The sequence below is a fragment of the Amphiura filiformis genome, chromosome 12, assembly GCF_039555335.1.
Source record: "Amphiura filiformis chromosome 12, Afil_fr2py, whole genome shotgun sequence".
Taxonomy (NCBI): domain Eukaryota; kingdom Metazoa; phylum Echinodermata; class Ophiuroidea; order Amphilepidida; family Amphiuridae; genus Amphiura; species Amphiura filiformis.
The window spans coordinates 25,442,591-25,468,594 of NC_092639.1; the positions used below are offsets into that span (position 1 = coordinate 25,442,591).

The following is a 26,004-nucleotide window of genomic DNA, read 5'->3' on the forward strand; positions in this document are numbered from 1 at the left end:
ACATTTTTTTCACCACGATCCTGGCATTCCCTGAATAATAAAACCCGACCATCTACCTGTCCCCGCAGGGCACTAATATCAAAATATATTTCAACCATCACTCTAATGACAGAAACATAGTTTTTAACCTCATGGGCACTACTACCTTTCTTACAGAATGGTTAATTAAATGATACAATAACCAATCAAAATAAACCTTTTAAATCTTGCAGCAACTTAATCCCTTTTAGCCCTACTGACTATTCTTACCATATCTCTGATTGGCTCAATACATGATATATCCCCTTTGTAACCAATCCGGGGTACTCAAGTTTGGTTTTGGTAGGGACGTGCATTGAGATTTTGGAGGTAGACCCATAAATATACCAATTTTTCAAGAAATTTGGACCCATTAATATACCAAAAGTCAAAATTTTCGGCCGAATTTACCCAAAATTGTCTTAGTTTTTACAAATTTTCCCAAAATTTTGGGAAAATTTTGAAAATTTTGGCTAGATTAAGGAAAAATTGGGCTGTTTTCCTAAAAAATTGAGAAAATTTTGAAAAAGGACCCATTCATATACCAAAATAGGCTTTGAAAAAGGGGTCATTGATATACCAGAAGGCTGAAAATGCTACCCATGTTTGCGGCACGTCCCCATATAGCCATATAGCCCCCCCCCCGGAACCAATCAAAATAGTTCTTTAAGGCTGATAATTTGGTGGTAGTGCCCATGTGGTTAATCATTAACAAATTAGATATTCCTGAACAGAAATTTGCCTGACTGCTATATTTGTTGCAACATTTCACTCACGTTTTTGGCAGTGTTTTAAATTTAATTCATAACCTCTGCATATCAAATTTTATATACCTCATTATATAGATTCCTGTCATCTGATTGGTTAAAAGTGCAGTCATTGAATTAGCTATGCCCTCCTTTTTAAGAATTATGTAAAAACTGAACTATTCCCCTGGGCAATAGTCTTTTAAAAAGACTATTCCCCGGGCATAGTCATTTTCACATCACCGGTGTGCGTCCCGATCAAACTCTATGCGCGCGATGGCATGTTCGCATTACGTACGCGGCGCCAACGCCCTGCCTGCCAGTTGCGGTGACGCGATCGGTTCATAACGAAAAACTTTCTTTGTAAATTTTACCATGGCCTATGAACAATAAAATAGGCCTTTTAACCAATCAGATGACAAAAATCTATATCAATGAGGTATATAAAACAAATATTGACTGCTTTATTTGGGTCATGGTTAACATTATAGGCCCGCGGTGATCTCAAACTGCGCCTCGGGTCATAGCATGGTTTTGAGATCACCTTGGGCCTATAATTTTAACCATGCCCCTCATAGCAATCAATATTTGTATAATATTCAATATTTGTATAATATTGACTGCTCAGTGCCAGAAGTGGGTAAGTGCAATAGCTGCCACGTGTTGATGCGTACAATATACTGTGTGTAAATTGCCAAATGTTCACAGGGTGGCTATTGCACTGAGTAGTCGATATGTGCATCCCAATCACATTGCTAGTTAGATACACACATATATACGTGGACGTTATTGATATCATTCATATCACATCAGCATGAACAATCCAAATATTGGATTGGTGATATCTGCATATACTAGAAATTTTAATTGAATGTACACAGCTTTCAACAGCCTGGACATGATCCAACCACGATCGTATATCATGTATTTCAAACGATAACTCAAATGCACTACCTTGGATACAATAATTAAAATACTAACCAATCACAAGTGCATTGGCATGGTTGGATTAACTTCCATGTTACGCATGCACAGGCGCACATGCTGGCTACATTATCACACTATGTCAGGCTGTGTTCATCCAATTGAAATTTCTAGTATATATGCAGAAGGTACAACCAATAATTATAACTGATTTGATGACTTGTCCCATGAATTAATTCAACTTGAGAGTCATGTCTTGTTGAAAGTTAAAAATAACTCAACTGTAACTCTGATTTGACATGCCTTTATAAGACTTTGAGACAACAATGATTGATAACTCGATCAAATCAGTCAAAGGGCCATTTGATCTTTTCGGCCAACCATCATTTAATCTATACACTCCCTTTGGAAGACATTAATCTCCTACACAGGAGGTTTAACTTTCAATTGCTGTCACCCATTCAGGTAACCTTTTTGAAATTCCTGTGTGGGAGATTAAGATCATGTCTTCCATATAGGTGTATGGATTCCAACTGGAACCCGGTTCAGGGGTGGATTTAGGGGGCACCCAGTGTGCGCCCCCCAATTTTTGCAGAGCAGTGCCGTGCCCCCTTATTTTTTGTCACCAAAACACTGAATTCCATTTTCTTTACCAGTAAAATGGACAACTTGGTCTCTAGCCTAGAGTTTGATTGCAAGCTACATATCATTCTCATGGGAATGTGAAGAAGAGCTGCCAGGAGAGGATTTAAATTGAACTTTCTAATGAATGTTCAAAATAAGGAATTGAGCCATGGGGAATAATAATTGCTCTCACGCTCTTGAAAACTCTAAGCCTGTATAACCCCAGTGTATAACCCAGCATTGATTGCATTCCTCCACTCATTCATCATGTGTGCCTGTCAGCAGAAAGAGGGGATGATCATCCAGGCTATTAGCAGTCTGGAATTCATCTCTCAGACGGAACCGCCATTTGTCTTCCAGATCCAGACGCATCACTTGCCGACGAAGAGAGTTACGATCTGAACTGATCAAGCACAGTTTGGCACCTGTATTCAATTGAAAAAAAAAGAAAACTATAAGTTACTACATATATGGACTATGTACCATGTTATTTTTAAAATGGTTTAAGGGATCTGGAATGAGCGTTTTGACAGTATTTTTTGTGGGACATGAGAGCACATCAGACATATCGAATTGCATTCTGAATACGAAGAATGTCTTTCTGATATCAAATAATTTTCATTTTTGAAATTCACGATATAATACAAATTTTATGACAAATTGTTAAAAATTGATATTTTTCACATTTTTGGTATATAACAGTCCTCTTATTAAATTTTATAAATCTAATGATATATTCTTAAAGTGTATGTAGCTGTGAGGAAAGTTTACGATCAATTGAAAATTTTGACCTTTCATATTGAAGATATGGATTTTTTTCTCAAAAAAGCCTTAATTTTTTTGGTGCTTTGGGAAAAAAAATCCATATTTTCAATACGAAAGGTCAAAATTTTCAATTGATTCAAGTTTACTTTGAGGTTGTGGGGAGTGGTATATGAAAACTAATGTCACAAATAGTATCGGAACATGGACCTAGTGGAGCTTGGTTGTCAGTGCAACCACGCTGCACGCACAGCGCATGACGAACGGGAATTACGGCACATGTTGTTGCTTGCCTGCCCAGAATGCAGTTCACGCATACCAAGGTTTTGGATTGCAAATTTTGCTATTTATTCACATTTACGCTGAAAATGCTCTTGTTTTTTCACAAAGCTGCATAAAGGGGACGATATTTGATATTATATATAATTTTAAAGACAATCCATATCCAAAACCAACTGTGTTACCCCCTTTAAATTTCAAAAATGTCAGTTTGTAATAAAGGAAGGTAAAAAAAGGAAGGTTTTATTTCAAACTCTAATGGTGACCTGCAGGTCAAATTGCTAGAATTGTACATTAAACACACCTAAACAGACACAATGCAATTTGCAGGCAGCAGCTTAATCCGCACCAATATTGCAACATTGAAACAAACAACTATACAAACATCCAATCCAACCCAAACACATCCCCCAGTAGGCAATGAGGATAAAGTGCCTTGCCCAAGGACACAACACATTGGCACGAGCGGGGCTCGAACTCACAACCTATGGATTATGAGTCGGGCGCCTTATCCACTCGGCCACACATGCTCCCAATGATTTGCCATAAAATTTGTATTATATTGCAAATTAGGTCCCACAAAAAATATGTGAAAATATTGCTATCCTAGCCCTTAGATATTTTGGTGTTTCTCCTTCTATCACAGGCAGTTCTATTCTAACTTGAATTCCTCTGGGAGACCTTTTAAAAGTCTGTTCAAATACCACATTTTATAAGTATATATGTAACACTTGAACAGTTGTTATCGCTAAACAATTAAATTGCCATGATACCTGTATTGATAGCTATCTTGTTTTGTGTAATGAGTACCTGATAACAAACTGTCATTATCAAATTGCAAATTCTACAATCGTTAATTCAAACTGGCTCACAGCTTAAAACTTGGACAGGTAGGTCACTGAAGACCCTAACTTTTTTCAACACTTCCAATATGACATAGATGCCCACACTCCACGTAAGCCCACACACTCCACGTAAGCCCATGCTAGCCGAGTCAGCGGGAGCAATCACTAAGGGAGAGTTCATAAATAAACTGAGCTCAAAAAGAAACTGATAATTTTTCACAAGGTCATATCTTGAAATCCTGTCTATCAAATTGAACCAAAATTACACACAGATTTACTTCAATACTCTACTCTTAACACATGTCAGTAACCAAGCAGTTATCCAACTGACACAACAGCAAATGTGCTGATCGGTGCTGATCGGGCCACCCTGGGTAAATATGATGCAATAAAATGCACTGACATGGGACAGCTTCCTGGACCACATTCACAGCCCAGCCCTGTTTCATGAAAAAAGTGTATGAAAAGCTGAAAGAAGCACCGTTTTATCATCTGTGCAAGGATCTTGTGTGCATTCTTACAGATTTTTTTTTTGGGTTTCCAAATGTTGGGCTGTGAAAGTGAAGGAAGTCCAGGAAGCTGTCCCATGACAGTGCATTTTGCTGTTGTGTCAGTTGGACAACTGCTTGGTTACTGACATGTGTTTTGAGTAGAGTATTAAGGTAGTCCTGTGTGAAATTTTGGTTCATTTTGATTGACAGTATTTTAAGATATGTGATTCACAAGTTGTAAAAAATTATAAGTTTCTTTTTGAGCTCAGTTTACTTTGGTGGGGGGGAAGTGGAAAATGTGAGGGGGAAAAATTTTTTGGATCCTAAAAAGGGGATCAAAATAAATTCAGTCATCAACAAAATTTGAGGGTAAAAGTGTGGGGCAATATGTAAGACAAGACATGCACATTCCAAATTTTTGTGTGCACCCGCATGTATAAATGTTAAGTATTCAATTGTGTACTCTCAAGCTTCAAATCAACAAAATTAAAAATTCAGTCAGTATTCAGGGGATCAACAAAATTAAAAGATATTTGAGATCATGACCATTTCTAAATACTCATATTAACAATCAGAAGAAACAATGACTTGTGTCGTAGCGCTTTATTCTGGAACGACATTTTTTATAGAAACTTTTAACCTCTGCATAAACTTAAAATCGGGTGGCCACAATGCTAGGCTATTGTGTGTACACATGCACCCCTCTTGTAGTAAATGCTACCAAGTGTGAAGGTGTGTGTGTTCGAACAGGGGAGATTCACACACCCACATTCAAACTGGGGAGAATTTTTACACAAATCTGACAGCAACTGCCATACTGAGGAGGTTGATCAAATCAGAAAATGGTAGGTGGTATACCCCCTTCAAGTTCCACTCTATGACTTAAAAAACACCATTTTTGACATGAGGGGGATCAAAAATATAGACCCTAAAAAGGGATCAACAAATTTTAGACCCTCAACAAATATTTTCAACCACCCCACCAAAGTATTTATGAACACTCCCTAAAATAGGAAAAATCACTGAACAGGTGACATACAGACTATGGCGATTGACACAATACCAGATTGTCATTTTATCATTCCCCTCACCCTCCCCTAAACACGCACCAAGATAAAAGTGATTCAAGACCAATTAAGAATATATAGGAGCAATCATTAAAACAGGAGGAATCACTGAACAGGTGACATACAGACTATGGCGATTGACACAATACCAGATTGTCATTTTATCATTCACCTCGCCCCTCCCCTAAACACGCACCAAGATAAAAGTGATTCAAGACCAATTAAGAATATATAGGAGCAATCACTAAAACAGGAGCAATCACTGAACAGGTGACATACAGACTATGGCGATTGACACAATACCAGATTGTCATTTTATCATTCCCCTCACCCCTCCCCTAAACACGCACCAAGATAAAAGTGATTCAAGACCAATTAAGAATAATAGGAGCAATCACTAAAACAGGAAGAATCACTGAACAGGTGACATACAGACTATGGCCATTGATACAATACCAGATTGTCATTTTATCATTCCCCTCACCCCTCCCCTAAACACGCACCAAGATAAAAGTGATTCAAGACCAATTAAGAATAATAGGAGCAATCACTAAAACAGGAGGAATCACTGAACAGGTGACATACAGACTATGGCGATTGACACAATACCAGATTGTCATTTTATCATTCCCCACCCTCCCCTAAACACGCACTTCAAAGATAAAAGTGATTCAAGACCAATTAAGAATAATAGGAGCAATCACTAAAACAGGAGGAATCACTGAACAGGTGACATAATACTATGGCCATTGATACCATACTGAATTCTTATTCAATGGGTGCGTCTTGTAAAGAATTCACGTAATTTGATTGGTTTACTGGTGTATAATATCTCACAATAGTTGATAGTGATATTAGTCAGGGCGCGCGCCGCCACGCAACGGCGGCACGCTTGTTGCTCCTCAATGATCGCGCCATAATGCGTTCGCGTAATACACGTGCGAGAACTAAGAACGCGATTCGGCGGCTTAGATGTTCGTGATGGTTTCGTTCATTTAAAACAACGGGAATGTCCTCACAAAAGTAACTTTATTTTTTTCTGAAAAAAGGCACTTTTTCTCGCAAAAATTACATTAAAACTGAATAAGAATGAGAATAAAAGATAGGATAGCTGGCCAATATTTTTATCGTAGTGGATACCGGCTGCGCCGGCATCCACTACTCAAAATATTGGCCAGCCCATCCATTATGACACGATATTGGATAGGCAAAAGACAAAATCCTATCTTTTATTCTCTAATTATCTGTTTTATCAGTCCCCTCACTCCCCACACACACACCAAGATAAAAGAGATTAACAACCAAAAGGAACATACATGTGTATGTCAAAAATAAACATACTACTATCTGCATAAAGGTTTAATGTAGTCTTGTTCAAGACGGTCTCAATATACTATCGCCAGCTAATTTCCTCGGGCCCCGGCCGCTTATGATCATTTATATTTCGCACCATTGGCAAGCGAAGCGAGCACTCACAGCTATTGGCACTGTCAGTTTTATCTTCATGGTTTTACAAACCGCGATCGGGGAGGCGAAGCCGAACATCTTGTACAACTTGTTTAGCTCATTAATGTTTGTATGTAAATGACCCAATGCACTGACAAAATAAGCTGTTTTCATTGGTGGTTGTAGGATGATCAGACTGCCCATTTGCTGTCAATCTTGCGGTCGAGCAGGTTATTGATTTCCTAATACGAAACAGCCATGCTGCACATTTACGTTTCAAACAATAAATGACAAACAAGATCTCGGTACATGATTCGATGGCTAAATTCATCAATATTCAGCGGCATCTCATTATTTTCTATATTTGGCAGTCTACATGAAATCTGGAATCTCGGAGATTTAATACAGATTGATCAAGACCGTATATTTGAGCATCCCCATCCCTAGAGAATCGATCACCGTCGTTGGCTGTTACTTACACGCGTAACATACAGTATGTGGCCCCGGGTGGATACGGGCTTGAATCAAGACTAGAATGTTAATTATATTTTTTCAATTTTAATACAAACTGTCTTTCTACATGTATATTATTTACTTCCTTCTCTTTTGCCAATTTTCTCTTCCTGTATTAGTATGGGCATTCCGCCTTTCCTTCTCCCTCTTTTTTCTCTTCTTTCTTCTGCCTTTTTCTCTTCATTCTCCTGCCCAACATAGTGTGTGACACTGTGTCATTTACACGTACGATGGCAAGGTTTATGTATTGCTGCATTACTCAGGCACTCATTAGCTGTTAAAAACAGCTAAAAACAGGTGTTTTGTCCATTTTTAATGCTAATTCTTGACTGATTTCAACCAACTAGGTTATGTTACTCCCAGTAATCTAAGCTTTCTTCTTGTGTATGTTTCATTGTGTTTAGAAAAAAGCCTTTTGATGAACATACACACAACATTTCCCTAATGTAGTTACCCATAGAGTTCTTCACCATTGCAATGAAAAACAAAAATACAAACAAATGGAAATGATGCTTTTTTGGTAAATAAATTCACGTCTTCCATAGGGGGTGTATGGATTTCAACTGGAAGTTTTGACAATTTCAAACAGAAGAAAAACAGGTGTAGGAAAAAGATTTGCCTTCCACTGCTATTTCAAAGGGTGATTAGTCCGAAAAACCAATAAGGATCATTTATGAACCCTAATCCTTCCCACCCTAACCCTAACCTAAGCCATAGCCATAAACTTAACCCGAATACTAACACTGACCCTTGTCCTAATATAACATACGCCTAACATTGATCCTAAATCTTAAATGACCTAAACCATAACTTTAACCCCTTTAGAACTAATGGGTGCTCCCAACTCTCCAGGTCAGATTTTCAATCCATAATAAGCTTGACCTCAATAAAATGCACTGGCCTTGATTAATTTCTGAAACAGTTAACAAAGTGACAAACACAATATTATTATCTTTTCAACCTAATATAACTTGACATATCAAGTTATGTGACACGTTCAAGGCGAAGGACATTTCACATTATCGGTCATTACCTGAAGGTATAGTTCACATTATCTGTCACCAGATCGGTTCAAGTCAACATAATGTGATAAGAGAAATATAGAGAGATGTCGCTAATATTGATTTTGAGTTACAAAAAAATGCTCAACATTCTTTGGTTTGTTTTTGTTTTCTGCAAATGATATATTGCCTATAACTTCATTAATTACTAAGACCTAAGGCTATACTACTATGCCCCATAATACACTTATCTACAAGCCAGCGGCGCATGTGCCTCGATGTTGGAGCTTCACACCTCTTCTCATAGGGTTGTGCAATAATTATGTGTACCCCCGGGGTGGTGAATTCTCAAAAAGGTCTGCCAAAAATCACTTGCCCCCCCCCCTTGACCGTGCCAAAAAATCTTTGCCCCCCTTTTGACGTGCCAAAAATATTTGCCCCCCCTTTGACGTGCCAAAAATATTTGCCCCCCTTACACATGCAAAATTTTGAGGAACCCGAATTTAAAACCTTAAATTGTCTTATCATATAGTGCGAGCGCAGCGAGCAGGAAATTTTGCATATTTAAACGTGTTCCTAACGCTTTCCTACACCTTTTATGGTGTATATAAAACGGTGCCAAAAATATCTCTCCCAAAAACCCTTATCCCCCCCCCCCTTCCCACTTGCCAAAATCGCTTGACCCCCCTTTCGACCTGCCAAAAAATGCTCGCCCCCCTTTTGGCCTGCCAAAAAAATCTTTGCCCCCCTATAATTCACCACCCCGGGTACACATAATTATTGCACCACCCCTTAGCGCTATGGGCTAACACAATCGCAATTTGGACATTATCGAGTCGTAATCTGAAGGAATTTATCAAGCAAGCAAGCAAGCAAGTTAGTTAGTTAGACTAATATAGACTGATACCATTTCATGGTTCACCAAAAATTGAATATTTTGACATTCAACTCATTTCCCACGATTATGTCACATATCATTTAAATGTGCAAGGTGCCAAGGATATCATTCTTACCCTAATATTTTGTTTGATGTTGATATATCATATACACATGTATGATCAACTATTTTCTAGCTGTATGATGCAATTGCTGGATAAACAGGTTCAAAGTTTTGCATTATCAAATATTGACAGCTGAAAGTTTGGTTGGGTTTGGTGACCCTGGATTCCCAGGTATATGTGCATAGCCAGTAAGGATGCTCCTTTTCCCCTGCGTCTTACATAGAAGAATCTAGTCAGGATAATAATGATTGTGTGTGATCTTGGCCCTTTATTTTTAGTTTGTTTCTGAATCTCAACACTCACTTAAAAAGGTGCTCTTCTCCCTGGTACCTATTAATAGGGATGCCCACTGTCAATACATTTGCTACTAGAACGGTTTCCCATTTACGGTTGTGTGCACTCACACATGTATTGTCAATGCGAACACAAATCAATGAAGGAAGTCCCATGGTATGCAGTACTTGCATTGGCCCGATTTAGACCTAAAACAGGTTCTTTCAAGAAATTCCTGATTCCACCAGAAAACATTAACCAAACTCTTTCCTGATTGGTCAGTAAATAGAGAAGACCTTCCTTTATCACGAGATCAACTTTATTAAAAGAAAAATTTAATGAGATGAGAACTACAACAGGTTGAAGTGACACCATTCTGTGCATCAGGTGTTGAAATGCAATTATCTCCGAATTTGGATTGATTCAGACAAGCAAACTTACATACTCATAAAATTTAACTATTTTGGAAGACAAAATGTACAGGATGTTAAGAAATTAAAGAATGTTTAAGCCTTCCAAAACCCATCTCAAATTATGCACTTCTGACCACCATGTGCATTTTAGATATGCTGCCGGTACCCATCATGGCTTCCACGCACACACAGTATACTGCTCAATGTAGTAAAGATAACCTTTGAGTTGGAGCAAATTTCTCAAAATTGGTAGTGATTAATGTTACCAAACTTATGTCATGATGAAATATAATCATATTTGAAGATAAAATGTGCTGACCATAAAAGATTGAACAATGTTTAAGACTACCGCTATTCATTTGAAATAATGCAATTATTGTTCAGCTCCTCTATGGAGATATTTTCCATGGCAGCCATCAATGGTCATACTTGAGGTTCCACCAAACAAACCATGGGTTTTGAGGTCTTATATTTTTTGTTGTATGTCAACAAAATCGCTTAAATTTTCAGGATGATCTTATTGCATGTTGTTATAAGCAAATATAATGTTCCAGATAACGCTAGTTAATAAATACATTAAGAAAAAGCACCTTAATATTGCACTTTCTGTTAGTATTCCTTTTTGGACTTTTCAACATGTTCTAGCAGCCCTATATAAAACCGTGACACTCGAAAGGCCATATCTCTGGAATGAAATGTCCGATTAAGATTATTTAAACGCCAAAATGCTTCTTTCATCAATTCCCAGCCAATAAGTTAGGTCTGAATCAATTTAAAAGTACTTCAAATTTTAGTGGACATGCCTACTATTAAAGCCATATTTGCTGAGGAGGACGCCCTCACTGAATTTTTTTAATTCATTTTTTACACGATTCAATTGTACTTTATTAAACCAATATAGCCTGCAAAAATCAAGACTCTAGGTGCTGAAGTTTTGTCAAAATCCGAGATTTTGAATAAAACGCCGGATTCAGCGCTTTATTATTACGATGGAATTATTAGTCGAACGCATACACGATGTTCATACCACACAGTACGTGCACGGCGTGCGGGACGGTGATATACACAACAAAAGGTCGTACTATAACATGACCGAAGGAGTGGTACGTATTGGCGACATGTGCGCTGGTAGTAAATACCAATTTTCTTTGCTTTGCTGTAGTTGTTCGCCTCAAAATAAAAGGGATATATCTGACAGTAAAAGCTAACATTTTATGGCAAAGAAATGCTAATCTATTTTGTTTGAAAATGTTATAATATGGCTTTAAGGGCTCACCTGCACTCCCTCACCTCCCCTGGTACCCACAGTGCTTATCCTTGTTCACACCCTTTCCTTACAAAAGCACCCTTCCCCTGCTATCTATATGTCCCTCACTCAAATTCCCTTACAAAGGTACGAGCGGCGGTCAAAAAGTTCGTAGAACTCGGTATGCTACTTTGTCGCACGGTATTGAATTTGGTCTCATTTGAAAGCTTGTTCCTTTAAAACATTACCGCAAAAATATTAGATTTTTGCCTCACTGTATGTGGGCAGGACACTCTTCAGAGGAAGTCTACCTCCATGAATTCACAGGTACTACCAGAAGTGAATACAGGGTCATTATGGAAATTTCTCCGAACGGCGGTGAAAACTCAAATGAAATTTAACAATGTACAGTTGCTGTAAATGGTAATAAAGTCCTTGATATTCAACAGCAACGAAATGGTTCTTAGAGTTCAAGAATGGAATGAGCGTCCTTGAAGATCATACAAGGTCCAAAAGACTTGCTGACGTCACTACTAACGATATACGTGCTGGTACAGTGGCATTGATAATGAATAAAGAGCCAAAAAAGAAAGATGAGATAGCCACAAAATATGACAACTCTGATGAATGTGTTTTCGACCTTAATCCATTAACATTGGGTATTCCAGGGTGTCTTCTAGATGGGGTCCCAGAATCTTAATGTACAAATTTGATATCAATTGACATATTCAGGTCCACACCTTCTATACACTTAGAATGAGGACCGAGGCAAGTTTAATCTATACGTGGCTAAAGGTGATAAAATATACATTAATCACTGGAATTACGAGAGCAGTTAGTGGAAGCACCTGGATCTCACATCATCAATCGGTCACCATAGTGCAAGGTCTTCATCGCTGTTTCTGAGATCCAGGGAGAGTCTTGATGACAGATCATTTGCCAAATGAAAGTACAATCATAGGCATATATCATACAATTTTGATAGAAAAATTGAGGCAAGCCATCATGTGAAGAAGGTTGATGGTAGGAATGTGACTGTTCTCGGATTGTGTCCTGTACGCTATTCTTAGTTTGTCAAGCTGCCATTCACGACAGAGGTGTCCGTTAACTAAAGTAACCACATTGTGGTTCAGGCATGGCCTCCAGTTAGTGAAACCTATTTTAGAATTTTAAGTCCTAGCTTCATAATATCAAGTTTACTGGTGATCAATGCTGGTGAGCCTTCACTTAAGAGTGGCTCAAGGAGCTATTGGAAGACTTACATTTTGTTGACATAGAAGGTTTCAAGAAAAATTACGACGGGTGCATTAAGGTTTGTAGTGACCATGCTCAAGAATTTGGCTAGTACTCTTTCAAGTACCTTGTTCTACGAACTTATTGACCGCCCCTCGTACCTCTTCCCTGGTCTCTATAAAGGGCTTCCCCTCACTTTCCCTGGTACCTACAGTGCTTCTCCTTGTTCTCACTCTTTCCCTACTAAGTACCTTTCCCCTGCTATCTATGGTCTTGCCCCTTGTTCACACCCTTTCCCTACAAAGCCTCCCCTGCTACCCATGTCCCTCACTCACACTCCTTTACAAAGTCACCCCTCCCCTTGGTACCTAAGGAGCTGTCCATCGCTCCAATCCACCTGGTGTTTGACTTCTGGATACACTACAAAACAATGTCAATATCACTGCGTTCATGGTCAAGTCTTTTTCGTCCTAAAACCAGCTTATCCCAAGATCAACAATCGCATGTATGCAATAGACATAGATGGGATTCATGGTCAAGTCGGGGGTCAAGTAGTTTTTGTCCTTAAACCAGCTTATCACAATTTCAACAATCCCATGTATGCAATAGATATAGATGGGATTCATGGTCAAGTAGTTTTCGTCCTAAAACCAGTTTATCACAATATCAACAATCCCATATACATGCAATTGACAGTAAATATTTGCAATAGACGATAAATATTTGCATTGGTCAAATGAACAATAATTTTGATGAAGTACCTGTAGTCAGGTATACCAAACAAACATTTCCCCTTCTTATAAACTCCTCAACAAAAGTTTGGAAAGTTTTTTCAAGCATCTGTATCTCAAATTATTTGTGACATATTCATATCGTGTTGCATATCAATGGATAGCAACAATACTCCCCTTTACAAATGACACCACATTTGAAGCAATAACATTTGCGGTTGAGTACACGCCTAGTAAATGTAGCGGGGTCTCTAACAGAATTTGCCAAATTACCATTATTCTGTGCAGCAAGCTGCAATCCCATATCTTCACAATCTGGGACCTAATGCAATCCTCCAAGATGACACCGTTCGCCCCAAAGAGCCACGGTAGTCAACGACTACCTACAGAATATGGGAGTAGAGTCACAATGGCCTGCCATCAGGCCAGACCCGATTGAACAATTGTGGGACCAGCTTGATCGTGCTGTGCGTGCCAGAGAAGCCCATATGCAACCACATTAAATGACCTGCGACGAAGCCTGGTTGAAGAATGGAATGCCATGCCACAGTAACGTGTAACCAGTTCGGTGAGCAGCATGAGGAGAAGGTGCCTGACTATTGTGGCTGCCTGTGGTTTTTCCACCCGCTATTGAGGTTAGTGGCTATCGTTGTTTGAGCACAGATAATGGTCAATTTGGCAAATTCTGTTTGAGACCCCACTACATTCACAAGGCGTGTACTCAGCCGTGAAAAATGTTATTGTTTCAAATGGGGTGTCATGGTAAAGGGGAGCATTGTTGCTATCCATTGATATGCAACACAATATGAATATGTGACAAATAATTTGAGATAAAAAAAATAAAAAAAACTTTCCAAACTTTTGTTGAGGAGTTTATATGTATGACTGAATGATGTTTTAATGCTTAAAAATGATAATTTGGGCGATATGTTCATAGAATGCCATGATCAGGGACAGGCGATTTATGCGAAAAAATAGCAAATTATGGAAAAAATAGCAAATTGCGCGGAAATGCGCGAAAAATCAGCTAATTGCGCGGAGATTGCGCGGAACTTTTATACATAAAACATACATATAAAACACAAGAAGAAAAAAAAAAACATATCAAAATATGAAATTATATACCGTGTCATGCAGAGTATTATGTATGTTTAACATTATGATATCTAAATCACAAAATTTGTGGCAATTTTTGACCAATTTAGGCATTTTGGCAGCCATTTTGAAAAGCGCCCTCTATCTGGAGTTTTTCAAACCATTTGACCATTTCATATGTTTTACATGCTTCAAAGTAAAAAAGAAAAAAAAGAAAAAAACACTTTCAAATCATATTTCCCGTGATTTGGTCACGGAATCATTATTTTTACCCCTACTAATATACGTACATCCCACAGAATTAGAGAAGTACCCCCATACGCGGAAGTAAGCAACACTGGTACGAGACAAATTAGTAAATGGTTACATTCATGTTTTTGTTAATCTATCGTTGCATGACGCGTACTCTTCAAACAAGGCTGATATTTCAATACAGACAAACAAAAAATCATTTTTGTTCACATTTCATAGTGAATTGCACGGAAAAACATGAATTTCGGTAGCGTCATGCGATTTCATGGCGCCGAAAAATCGCCTGTCCCTGGCCATGATCAACGCTTATGCATAGGGGTCAACATTCAAAATTACCAAAAATAGTCCTCTGGTCATATAGATTCAGAAAATGTGCACTTTCACCTATTAACCACATATCAGTTTGTATTTACTATCAAACAGATTAAAGGTTAATATTTGAGTTCATTGTACACATGCAATGCACGTGTCATTGCTGATAAACATATATTTTCAAATAATGAAAAAAAAACTTGCATCAACAATAGTATCATATTAGCTACTTGCAGTTCCGCCATTATGCACTATGTGCGGGGAGAGCCTCGAACTGGCAGCATACATGAAAGGAAGAATTATGTAACCTTACACAGAACGTTATGACTAGTTCAATTCCCATTCATGTATGCTGCCAGTTCGAGGCTCTCCCGCACATAGTGCATAATGGCGGAACCGTGCAAGTAGCGAATAGTGTTTTGTTGGATACTTTGCAATGCAGGCACATGCCAGGTACCTTGGTCCAAGTACTTACCATGTATAAACCTGAATTGTTTCAGGAAGGCAGCCTCTACAAAAGCATCACACATGTACAGGAGAAGTCCGCTGAATTTGACACCCTCAGCTGTGTCTACGACAGAGTGTGGTCTCGAACTAACAAAGTGAACTATAAAAAGATAACAAAAATATATTTAGAATAGATTAATGTAATAAAGTTGTATGTAAAAATTGTTAGAAATGCAAGTAGGTTCTCTGAAACAATCCTGAAATAATGCCGTAAGTCTTAAGGTCCCTGATGGGTCCAAGAAAAGCACCTTGGTGGAGCTGGAGGGAAGCGAAGATTCCTTTGTTTTGGAGGATTTCAACCCAGATTCTTTAATGGATTTTGGGGCTTTATATGATTTTAAAAATCTATTTTTGGTCACTTTTTTTTAAACACAACACTAGATTGGAGATGGATTATCTAAAGCTAATGCACACTACCTGTTTACAATGATCCACACTATAAGTTACTACACAAGACCTCACCTGTAATTCTAGGCCCTAGGTTGAGATAACAGTCCACAAGTAATACTGGATTGGATGGATTATCTAAATCTAAAGCACACTCCCTGTTTACAATGATCCACACTATATGTTACTACACATGACCTCACCTGTAATTCTAGGTCCTAGGTTGAGATAACAGTCCACAAGTAACACTGGATTGGATGGATTATCTAAAGCTTAAGCACACTCCCTGTTTACAATGATCCACACTATATGTTACTACACATGACATCACCTGTAATTCTAGGTCCTAGGTTGAGATAACAGTCCACAAGTAACACTGGATTGGATGGATTATCTAAAGCTAAAACACACTCCCTGTTTACAATGATCCACACTCTATGTTACTACACATGACCTCACCTGTAATTCTAGGCCCTAGGTTGAGATAACAGTCCACAAGTAACACTGGATTGGATGGATTATCTAAAGCTAAAGCACACTACCTGTTTACAATGATCCACACTATATGTTACTACACATGACCTCACCTGTAATTCTAGGTCCTAGGTTGAGATAACAGTCCACAAGTAACACTGGATTGGATGGATTATCTAAAGCTAAAGCACACTCCCTGTTTACAATGATCCACACTATATGTTACTACACATGACCTCACCTGTAATTCTAGGCCCTAGGTTGAGATAACAGTCCACAAGTAACACTGGATTGGATGGATTATCTAAAGCTAAAACACACTCCCTGTTTACAATGATCCACACTATATGTTACTACACAAGACCTCACCTGTAATTCTAGGCCCTAGGTTGAGATAACAGTCCACAAGTAACACTGGATTGGCTGGATTATCTAAAGCTAAAGCACACTACCTGTTTACAATGATCCACACTCTATGTTACTACACATGACCTCACCTGTAATTCTAGGTCCTATGTTGAGATAACAGTCCACAAGTAATACTGGATTGGATGGATTATCTAAAGCTAAAGCACACTACCTGTTTACAATGATCCACACTATATGTTACTACACATGACCTCACCTGTAATTCTAGGCCCTAGGTTGAGATAACAGTCCACAAGTAACACTGGATTGGATGGATTATCTAAAGCTAAAGCACACTACCTGTTTACAATGATCCACACTATATGTTACTACACAAGACCTCACCTGTAATTCTAGGCCCTAGGTTGAGATAACAGTCCACAAGTAACACTGGATTGGATGGATTATCAAAGCTAAAGCACACTCCCTGTTTACAATGATCCACACTATATGTCACTACACATGACATCACCTGTAATTCTAGGTCCTAGGTTGAGATAACAGTCCACAAGTAACACTGGATTGGATGGATTATCAAAGCTAAAGCACACTCCCTAGCAGAAATTCTATACAGCAAGAAGTGTATCAAAAGTGTATCAAAGTGTATTAAAACTGTATCAAACAGCAATTTAATACAGTTTTGATATACAAAGGGTGTATTGAAAATGTATCAACTGAAAATATAAGGTATCAAAACTGTATCAAATACCACCTAACTGTATCAAAAATGTATCAAAAGTGTATCAAATTTGAACTTAGTTAATTTTGGCCATGCTTGTGGTGTATCAAAAGTGTATCAAATTGAACTTTGCAGTTTTTCAGTGTATGTAAAGTGTATCAAAGTGAACTTTTTGGTGCTAGATGTATATCAAAAGTGTATCAAATTGGACTTAGTCAAATTCTGGCTGCATACAGTGTATCAAAAGTGTATTAAATTGGACTTTGCTTGTTTTTTAGTGTATGTAAAGTGTATCAAATTGAACTTAGTTAATTTTTGGTGTCTAGAGGTATATCAAAAGTGTATCAAATTGGACTTAGTCAAATTCTGGCTGAATACAGTGTATCAAAAGTGTATTAAATTGGACTTTGCCTGTTTTTTAGTGTATCAAAAGCGTATTAAATTGGACTTAGTTTATTTTGGGTGGCTAGAGGTATATCAAAAGTGTATCAAATTGGGCTTTCATAAACTGACCTTTTGTAGTGTATCAAAACTGTATCAATAACTGATCACATGTCTAGATAATGACTCATCATTTTCAAATTTGCCCATGTGGCATGTATGCAGTTAACACCAGGATTTGCATTTGAAATGTACTGTATTTTAGAGCAAATTATGGTGTTTTATTTATCATGATGAAGATACAAACATGCTTGTAGACTGCACATTAGGTTACAATGTAGTTGTAATCAGGGACTGTGATTAAAGAGGAAATGTCTGACTTTGTTCTGATAAGGTAAGCTTACTATATATTATATATAGGGCCTCAATGTATATGTATTTTAAAAGCATGAATATAGCACATGCCTGTATAGTAGATGTTATTGGTAGCCTTTTTGTCTCTTTATTGAGGGTAACAACTTCAGTGACAAGCACTGCATTCCAAGCAGGCCCTCTGATGTATGTATGTTCCATTTTGGTTGGGTTTTGCTTCTTTTTTGCAACTTTCTCACACATTTATCCTATTGCGTTGTAATTTTGAACGTTGATAGGGGAAAGTGCATTGAGCTGCTCCGTGATGGGGGGAAAGTGCTAGAGGTCAGCATTAGCAGTAGAGGGCAGTGTTGAATTTGAGCTTGATTAGACTAATTTCAAAATTTGACCTTTGACCCCTTCACTTTGGGGTCATTAATGTTTGCAAATATGTTTAGATCATGTAAGGATAATTCTTGTTGAATTTGAGCTTGATTGGACCAATTTTGAAATTTGAAAACTGTATCAAAAGTGTATAAAAAACTGTATCAAAAGTGTATCAAAAGTGTATCAAAAGTGTATAAAAACTGTATCAAAAGTGTATCAAAAACTATCAAAAGTGTATCAAAAAAACTATCAAAAGTGTATAAAAAACTGTATCAAAAGTGTATCAAAAACTATATCAAAAGTGTATCAAATGGCATGTATCAAAAATAGGGCGGTCCCGCTGGCCAGCATTAGAATTGGAACGCTGATTTGATACAGTGACATATTTGATACACTTTTGATATAATTATGTATAAAATGTGTATAAAATGAAAGGATAAGAATTTCAATGCTAATTTGATACAGTTTAAATTGGAACGCTGATTTGATACAGTGACATATTTGATACACTTTTGATATAATTATGTATGAAATGTGTATGAAATGAAAGGATCAAAATTTCAACGCTAATTTGATACAGTTTAAATTGGAACGCTGATTTGATACAGTAACATATTCGATACACTTTTGATATAAATTATGTATGAAATGAAAGGATAAAAATTTCAACGCTAATTTGATAGTTTAAATTGGAACCCTGATTTGATACAGTTACATATTTCATACACTTTTGATATAATTATGTATGAAATGTGTATGAAATGAAAGGATAAAATTTGAACGCTAATTTGATACAGTTTAAATTGGAACGCTGATTTGATACAGTTACATATTTCATACACTTTTGATATAATTATGTATGAAATGTGTATGAAATGAAAGGATACAAATTTCAACGCTAATTTGATACAGTTTAAATTGGAACCCTCATTTGATACAGTAACATATTCGATACACTTTTGATATAAATTATGTATGAAATGTGTATGAAATGAAAGGATAAAAATTTGAACGCTAATTTGATACAGTTTAAATTGGAACGCTGATTTGATACAGTTACATATTTCATACACTTTTGATATAATTATGTATGAAATGTGTATGAAATGAAAGGATAAAAATTTCAACGCTAATTTGATATAGTTTAAATTGGAACCCTGATTTGATACAGTTACATATTTCATACACTTTTGATATAATTATGTATGAAATGTGTATGAAATGAAAGGATAAAATTTGAACGCTAATTTGATACAGTTTAAATTGGAACGCTGATTTGATATAGTTACATATTTCATACACTTTTGATATAATTATGTATGAAATATGTATGAAATGAAAGGATAAAAATTTTAACGCAAATTTGATACAGTTTAAATTGGAACCCTCATTTGATACAGTAACATATTCGATACACTTTTGATATAAATTATGTATGAAATGTGTATGAAATGAAAGGATAAAAATTTGAACGCAAAATTTGATACAGTTTAAATTGGAACCCTCATTTGATACAGTAACATATTCGATACACTTTTGATATAAATGATGTATGAAATGTGTATGAAATGAAAGGATAAAAATTTGAACGCAAATTTGATACAGTTTAAATTGGAACCCTCATTTGATACAGTAACATATTCGATACTTTTGATATAAATTATGTATGAAATGTGTATGAAATGAAAGGATAAAAATTTGAATGTTAATTTGATAGTTTAAATTGGAACGCTGATTTGATACAGTTACATATTTCATACACTTTTGATATAATTATGTATGAAATATGTATGAAATGAAAGGATAAAAATTTGAACGCAAATTTGATACAGTTTAAATTGGAACCCTCATTTGATACAGTAACATATTCGATACACTTTTGATATAAATTATGTATGAAATGTGTATGAAATGAAAGGATAAAAATTTGAACGCAAATTTGATAGTTTAAATTGGAACCCTCATTTGATACAGTAACATATTCGATACACTTTTGATATAAATTATGTATGAAATGTGTATGAAATGAAAAGGATAAAAATTTGAACGCAAATTTGATACAGTTTAAATTGGAACCCTCATTTGATACAGTAACATATTCAATACACTTTTGATATAAATTATGTATGAAATGTGTATGAAATGAAAGGATAAAAATTTCAACGAAAATTTGATACAGTTTAAATTGGAACCCTCATTTGATACAGTAACATATTCGATACACTTTTGATATAAATTATGTATGAAATGTGTATGAAATGAAAGGATAAAAATTTCAATGCTAATTTGATACAGTTTAAATTGGAACCCTCATTTGATACAGTAACATATTCGATACACTTTTGATATAAATGATGTATGAAATGTGTATGAAATGAAAGGATAAAAATTTGAACGCTAATTTGATACAGTTTAAATTGGAACCCTCATTTGATACAGTAACATATTCAATACACTTTTGATATAAATTATGAATGAAATGTGTATGAAATGAAAGGATAAAAATTTCAATGCTAATTTGATACAGTTTAAATTGGAACCCTCTTTGATACAGTAACATATTCGATACACTTTTGATATAAATTATGTATGAAATGTGTATGAAATGAAAGGATAAAAATTTGAATGCTAATTTGATACAGTTTAAATTGGAACCCTGATTTGATACAGTTACTTATTTGATACACTTTTGATATAATTATGTATCAAATATGTATGAAATGAAAGGATACATTTCATTTGATACTTTTTGATACATTATCTTGGCATTTGATACACTTTTGATATGTATAAAATGTGTATGCAATGTTAATTTGATACAGTTTTGATACATAAAAGTGTATGAAATGAGGGTTCCAATTCAAAGCCTTTTATTTCATACATTTTTCATACGTATCAAAAGTGGTGTATCAAAAGTGTATCAAATTTCAGCCAGGGCTACCTGTTTACAATGATCCACACTCTATGTTACTACACATGACCTCACCTGTAATTCTAGGCCCTAGGTTGAGATAACAGTCCACAAGTAACACTGGATTGGATGGATTATCTAAAGCTTAAGCACACTCCCTGTTTACAATGATCCACACTATATGTTACTACACATGACCTCACCTGTAATTCTAGGCCCTAGGTTGAGATAACAGTCCACAAGTAACACTGGATTGGATGGATTATCAAAGCTAAAACACACTCCCTGTTTACAATGATCCACACTATATGTTACTACACAAGACCTCACCTGTAATTCTAGGCCCTAGGTTGAGATAACAGTCCACAAGTAATACTGGATTGGATGGATTATCTAAAGCTAAAGCACACTCCCTGTTTACAATGATCCACACTCTATGTTACTACACATGACCTCACCTGTAATTCTAGGCCCTAGGTTGAGATAACAGTCCACAAGTAACACTAGATTGGATGGATTATCTAAAGCTAAAGCACACTCCCTGTTTACAATGATCCACACTATATGTTACTACACATGACCTCACCTGTAATTCTAGGTCCTAGGTTGAGATAACAGTCCACAAGTAACACTAGATTGGATGGATTATCTAAAGCTAAAGCACACTACCTGTTAACAATGATCCACACTCTATGTTACTACACATGACCTCACCTGTAATTCTAGGTCCTAGGTTGAGATAACAGTCCACAAGTAACACTAGATTGGATGGATTATCTAAAGCTAAAGCACACTACCTGTTTACAATGATCCACACTATATGTTACTACACATGACCTCACCTGTAATTCTAGGCCCTAGGTTGAGATAACAGTCCACAAGTAACACTGGATTGGATGGATTATCTAAAGCTAAAGCACACTCCCTGTTTACAATGATCCACACTATATGTTACTACACATGACCTCACCTGTAATTCTAGGCCCTAGGTTGAGATAACAGTCCACAAGTAACACTGGATTGAATGGATTATCTAAAGCTAAAGCACACTCCCTGTTTACAATGATCCACACTATATGTTACTACACATGACCTCACCTGTAATTCTAGGCCCTAGGTTGAGATAACAGTCCACAAGTAACACTGGATTGAATGGATTATCTAAAGCTAAAACACACTACCTGTTTACAATGATCCACACTATATGTTACTACACATGACCTCACCTGTAATTCTAGGCCCTAGGTTGAGATAACAGTCCACAAGTAACACTGGATTGGATGGATTATCTAAAGCTAAAGCACACTCCCTGTTTACAATGATCCACACTATATGTTACTACACATGACCTCACCTGTAATTCTAGGTCCTAGGTTGAGATAACAGTCCACAAGTAACACTGGATTGGATGGATTATCTAAAGCTAAAGCACACTACCTGTTTACAATGATCCACACTATATGTTACTACACATGACCTCACCTGTAATTCTAGGCCCTAGGTTGAGATAACAGTCCACAAGTAATACTGGATTGGATGGATTATCTAAAGCTAAAGCACACTCCCTGTTTACAATGATCCACACTATATGTTACTACACATGACCTCACCTGTAATTCTAGGCCCTAGGTTGAGATAACAGTCCACAAGTAACACTAGATTGGATGGATTATCTAAAGCTAAAGCACACTCCCTGTTTACAATGATCCACACTATATGTTACTACACATGACCTCACCTGTAATTCTAGGCCCTAGGTTGAGATAACAGTCCACAAGTAACACTGGATTGGATGGATTATCTAAAGCTAAAGCACACTACCTGTTTACAATGATCCACACTATATGTTACTACACATGACCTCACCTGTAATTCTAGGCCCTAGGTTGAGATAACAGTCCACAAGTAATACTGGATTGGATGGATTATCTAAAGCTAAAGCACACTACCTGTTTACAATGATCCACACTATATGTTACTACACATGACCTCACCTGTAATTCTAGGCCCTAGGTTGAGATAACAGTCCACAAGTAACACTAGATTGGATGGATTATCTAAAGCTAAAGCACACTCCCTGTTTACAATGATCCACACTATATGTTACTACACATGACCTCACCTGTAATTCTAGGCCCTAGGTTGAGATAACAGTCCACAAGTAACACTGGATTGGATGGATTATCTAAAGCTAAAGCACACTCCCTGTTTACAATGATCCACACTATATGTTACTACACATGACCTCACCTGTAATTCTAGGCCCTAGGTTGAGATAACAGTCCACAAGTAACACTGGATTGGATGGATTATCTAAAGCTAAAGCACACTCCCTGTTTACAATGATCCACACTATATGTTACTACACATGACCTCACCTGTAATTCTAGGCCCTAGGTTGATAACAGTCCACAAGTAATACTGGATTGGATGGATTATCTAAAGCTAAAGCACACTCCCTGTTTATAATGATCCACACTATATGTTACTACACATGACCTCACCTTCAATTCTAGGCCCTAGGTTGAGATAACAGTCCACAAGTAATACTGGATTGGATGGATTATCTAAAGCTAAAGCACACTCCCTGTTTATAATGATCCACACTATATGTTACTACACATGACCTCACCTGTAATTCTAGGCCCTAGGTTGAGATAACAGTCCACAAGTAATACTGGATTGGATGGATTATCTAAAGCTAAAGCACACTACCTGTTTACAATGATCCACACTATATGTTACTACACATGACCTCACCTGTAATTTTAGGCCCTAGGTTGAGATAACAGTCCACAAGTAACACTGGATTGGATGGATTATCAAAGCTAAAGCACACTCCCTGTTTATAATGATCCACACTATATGTTACTACACATGACCTCACCTGTAATTCTAGGTCCTAGGTTGAGATAACAGTCCACAAGTAACACTGGATTGGATGGATTATCTAAAGCTAAAGCACACTCCCTGTTTACAATGATCCACACTATATGTTACTACACATGACCTCACCTGTAATTCTAGGCCCTAGGTTGAGATAACAGTCCACAAGTAACACTGGATTGGATGGATTATCAAAGCTAAAGCACACTCCCTGTTTACAATGATCCACACTCTATGTTACTACACATGACCTCACCTGTAATTCTAGGTCCTAGGTTGAGATAATAGTCCACAAGTAACACTGGATTGGATGGATTATCTAAAGCTAAAGCACACTACCTGTTTACAATGATCCACACTATATGTCACTACACATGACCTCACCTGTAATTCTAGGTCCTAGGTTGAGATAACAGTCCACAAGTAACACTGGATTGGATGGATTATCTAAAGTTAAAGCACACTACCTGTTTACAATGATCCACACTATATGTTACTACACATGACATCACCTGTAATTCTAGGCCCTAGGTTGAGATAACAGTCCACAAGTAACACTGGATTGGATGGATTATCTAAAGTTAAAGCACACTCCCTGTTTACAATGATCCACACTATATGTCACTACACATGACCTCACCTGTAATTCTAGGCCCTAGGTTGAGATAACAGTCCACAAGTAACACTGGATTGGATGGATTATCTAAAGCTAAAGCACACTCCCTGTTTACAATGATCCACACTATATGTTACTACACATGACCTCACCTGTAATTCTAGGCCCTAGGTTGAGATAACAGTCCACAAGTAACACTGGATTGGATGGATTATCTAAAGCTAAAGCACACTACCTGTTAACAATGATCCACACTATATGTTACTACACATGACCTCACCTGTAATTCTAGGCCCTAGGTTGAGATAACAGTCCACAAGTAACACTGGATTGGATGGATTATCTAAAGCTAAAGCACACTCCCTGTTTACAATGATCCACACTATATGTTACTACACATGACCTCACCTGTAATTCTAGGTCCTAGGTTGAGATAACAGTCCACAAGTAACACTGGATTGGATGGATTATCTTAAGTTAAAGCACACTCCCTGTTTATAATGATCCACACTATATGTTACTACACATGACATCACCTGTAATTCTAGGTCCTAGGTTGAGATAACAGTCCACAAGTAACACTGGATTGGATGGATTATCTAAAGCTAAAGCACACTCCCTGTTTACAATGATCCACACTATATGTTACTACACATGACCTCACCTGTAATTCTAGGTCCTAGATTGAGATAACAGTCCACAAGTAACACTGGATTGGATGGATTATCTAAAGCTAAAGCACACT

The 26,004-nt window shown here is 37.0% G+C and overlaps 1 protein-coding gene across 1 annotated transcript in view; it reads right to left on the bottom strand.

Moving 5' to 3' along the window:
- Positions 1-322: 322 nt before the first annotated feature.
- Positions 323-26,004, bottom strand: part of LOC140166726 (GREB1-like protein) — an 81,077-nt gene continuing 55,395 nt past the window's right edge. The window contains 2 exon segments of the mRNA XM_072190225.1: positions 323-2,737; positions 15,748-15,879. Of these exon segments, the coding sequence (XP_072046326.1) occupies positions 2,571-2,737; positions 15,748-15,879 (299 nt within the window). The 3' untranslated portion in view covers positions 323-2,570.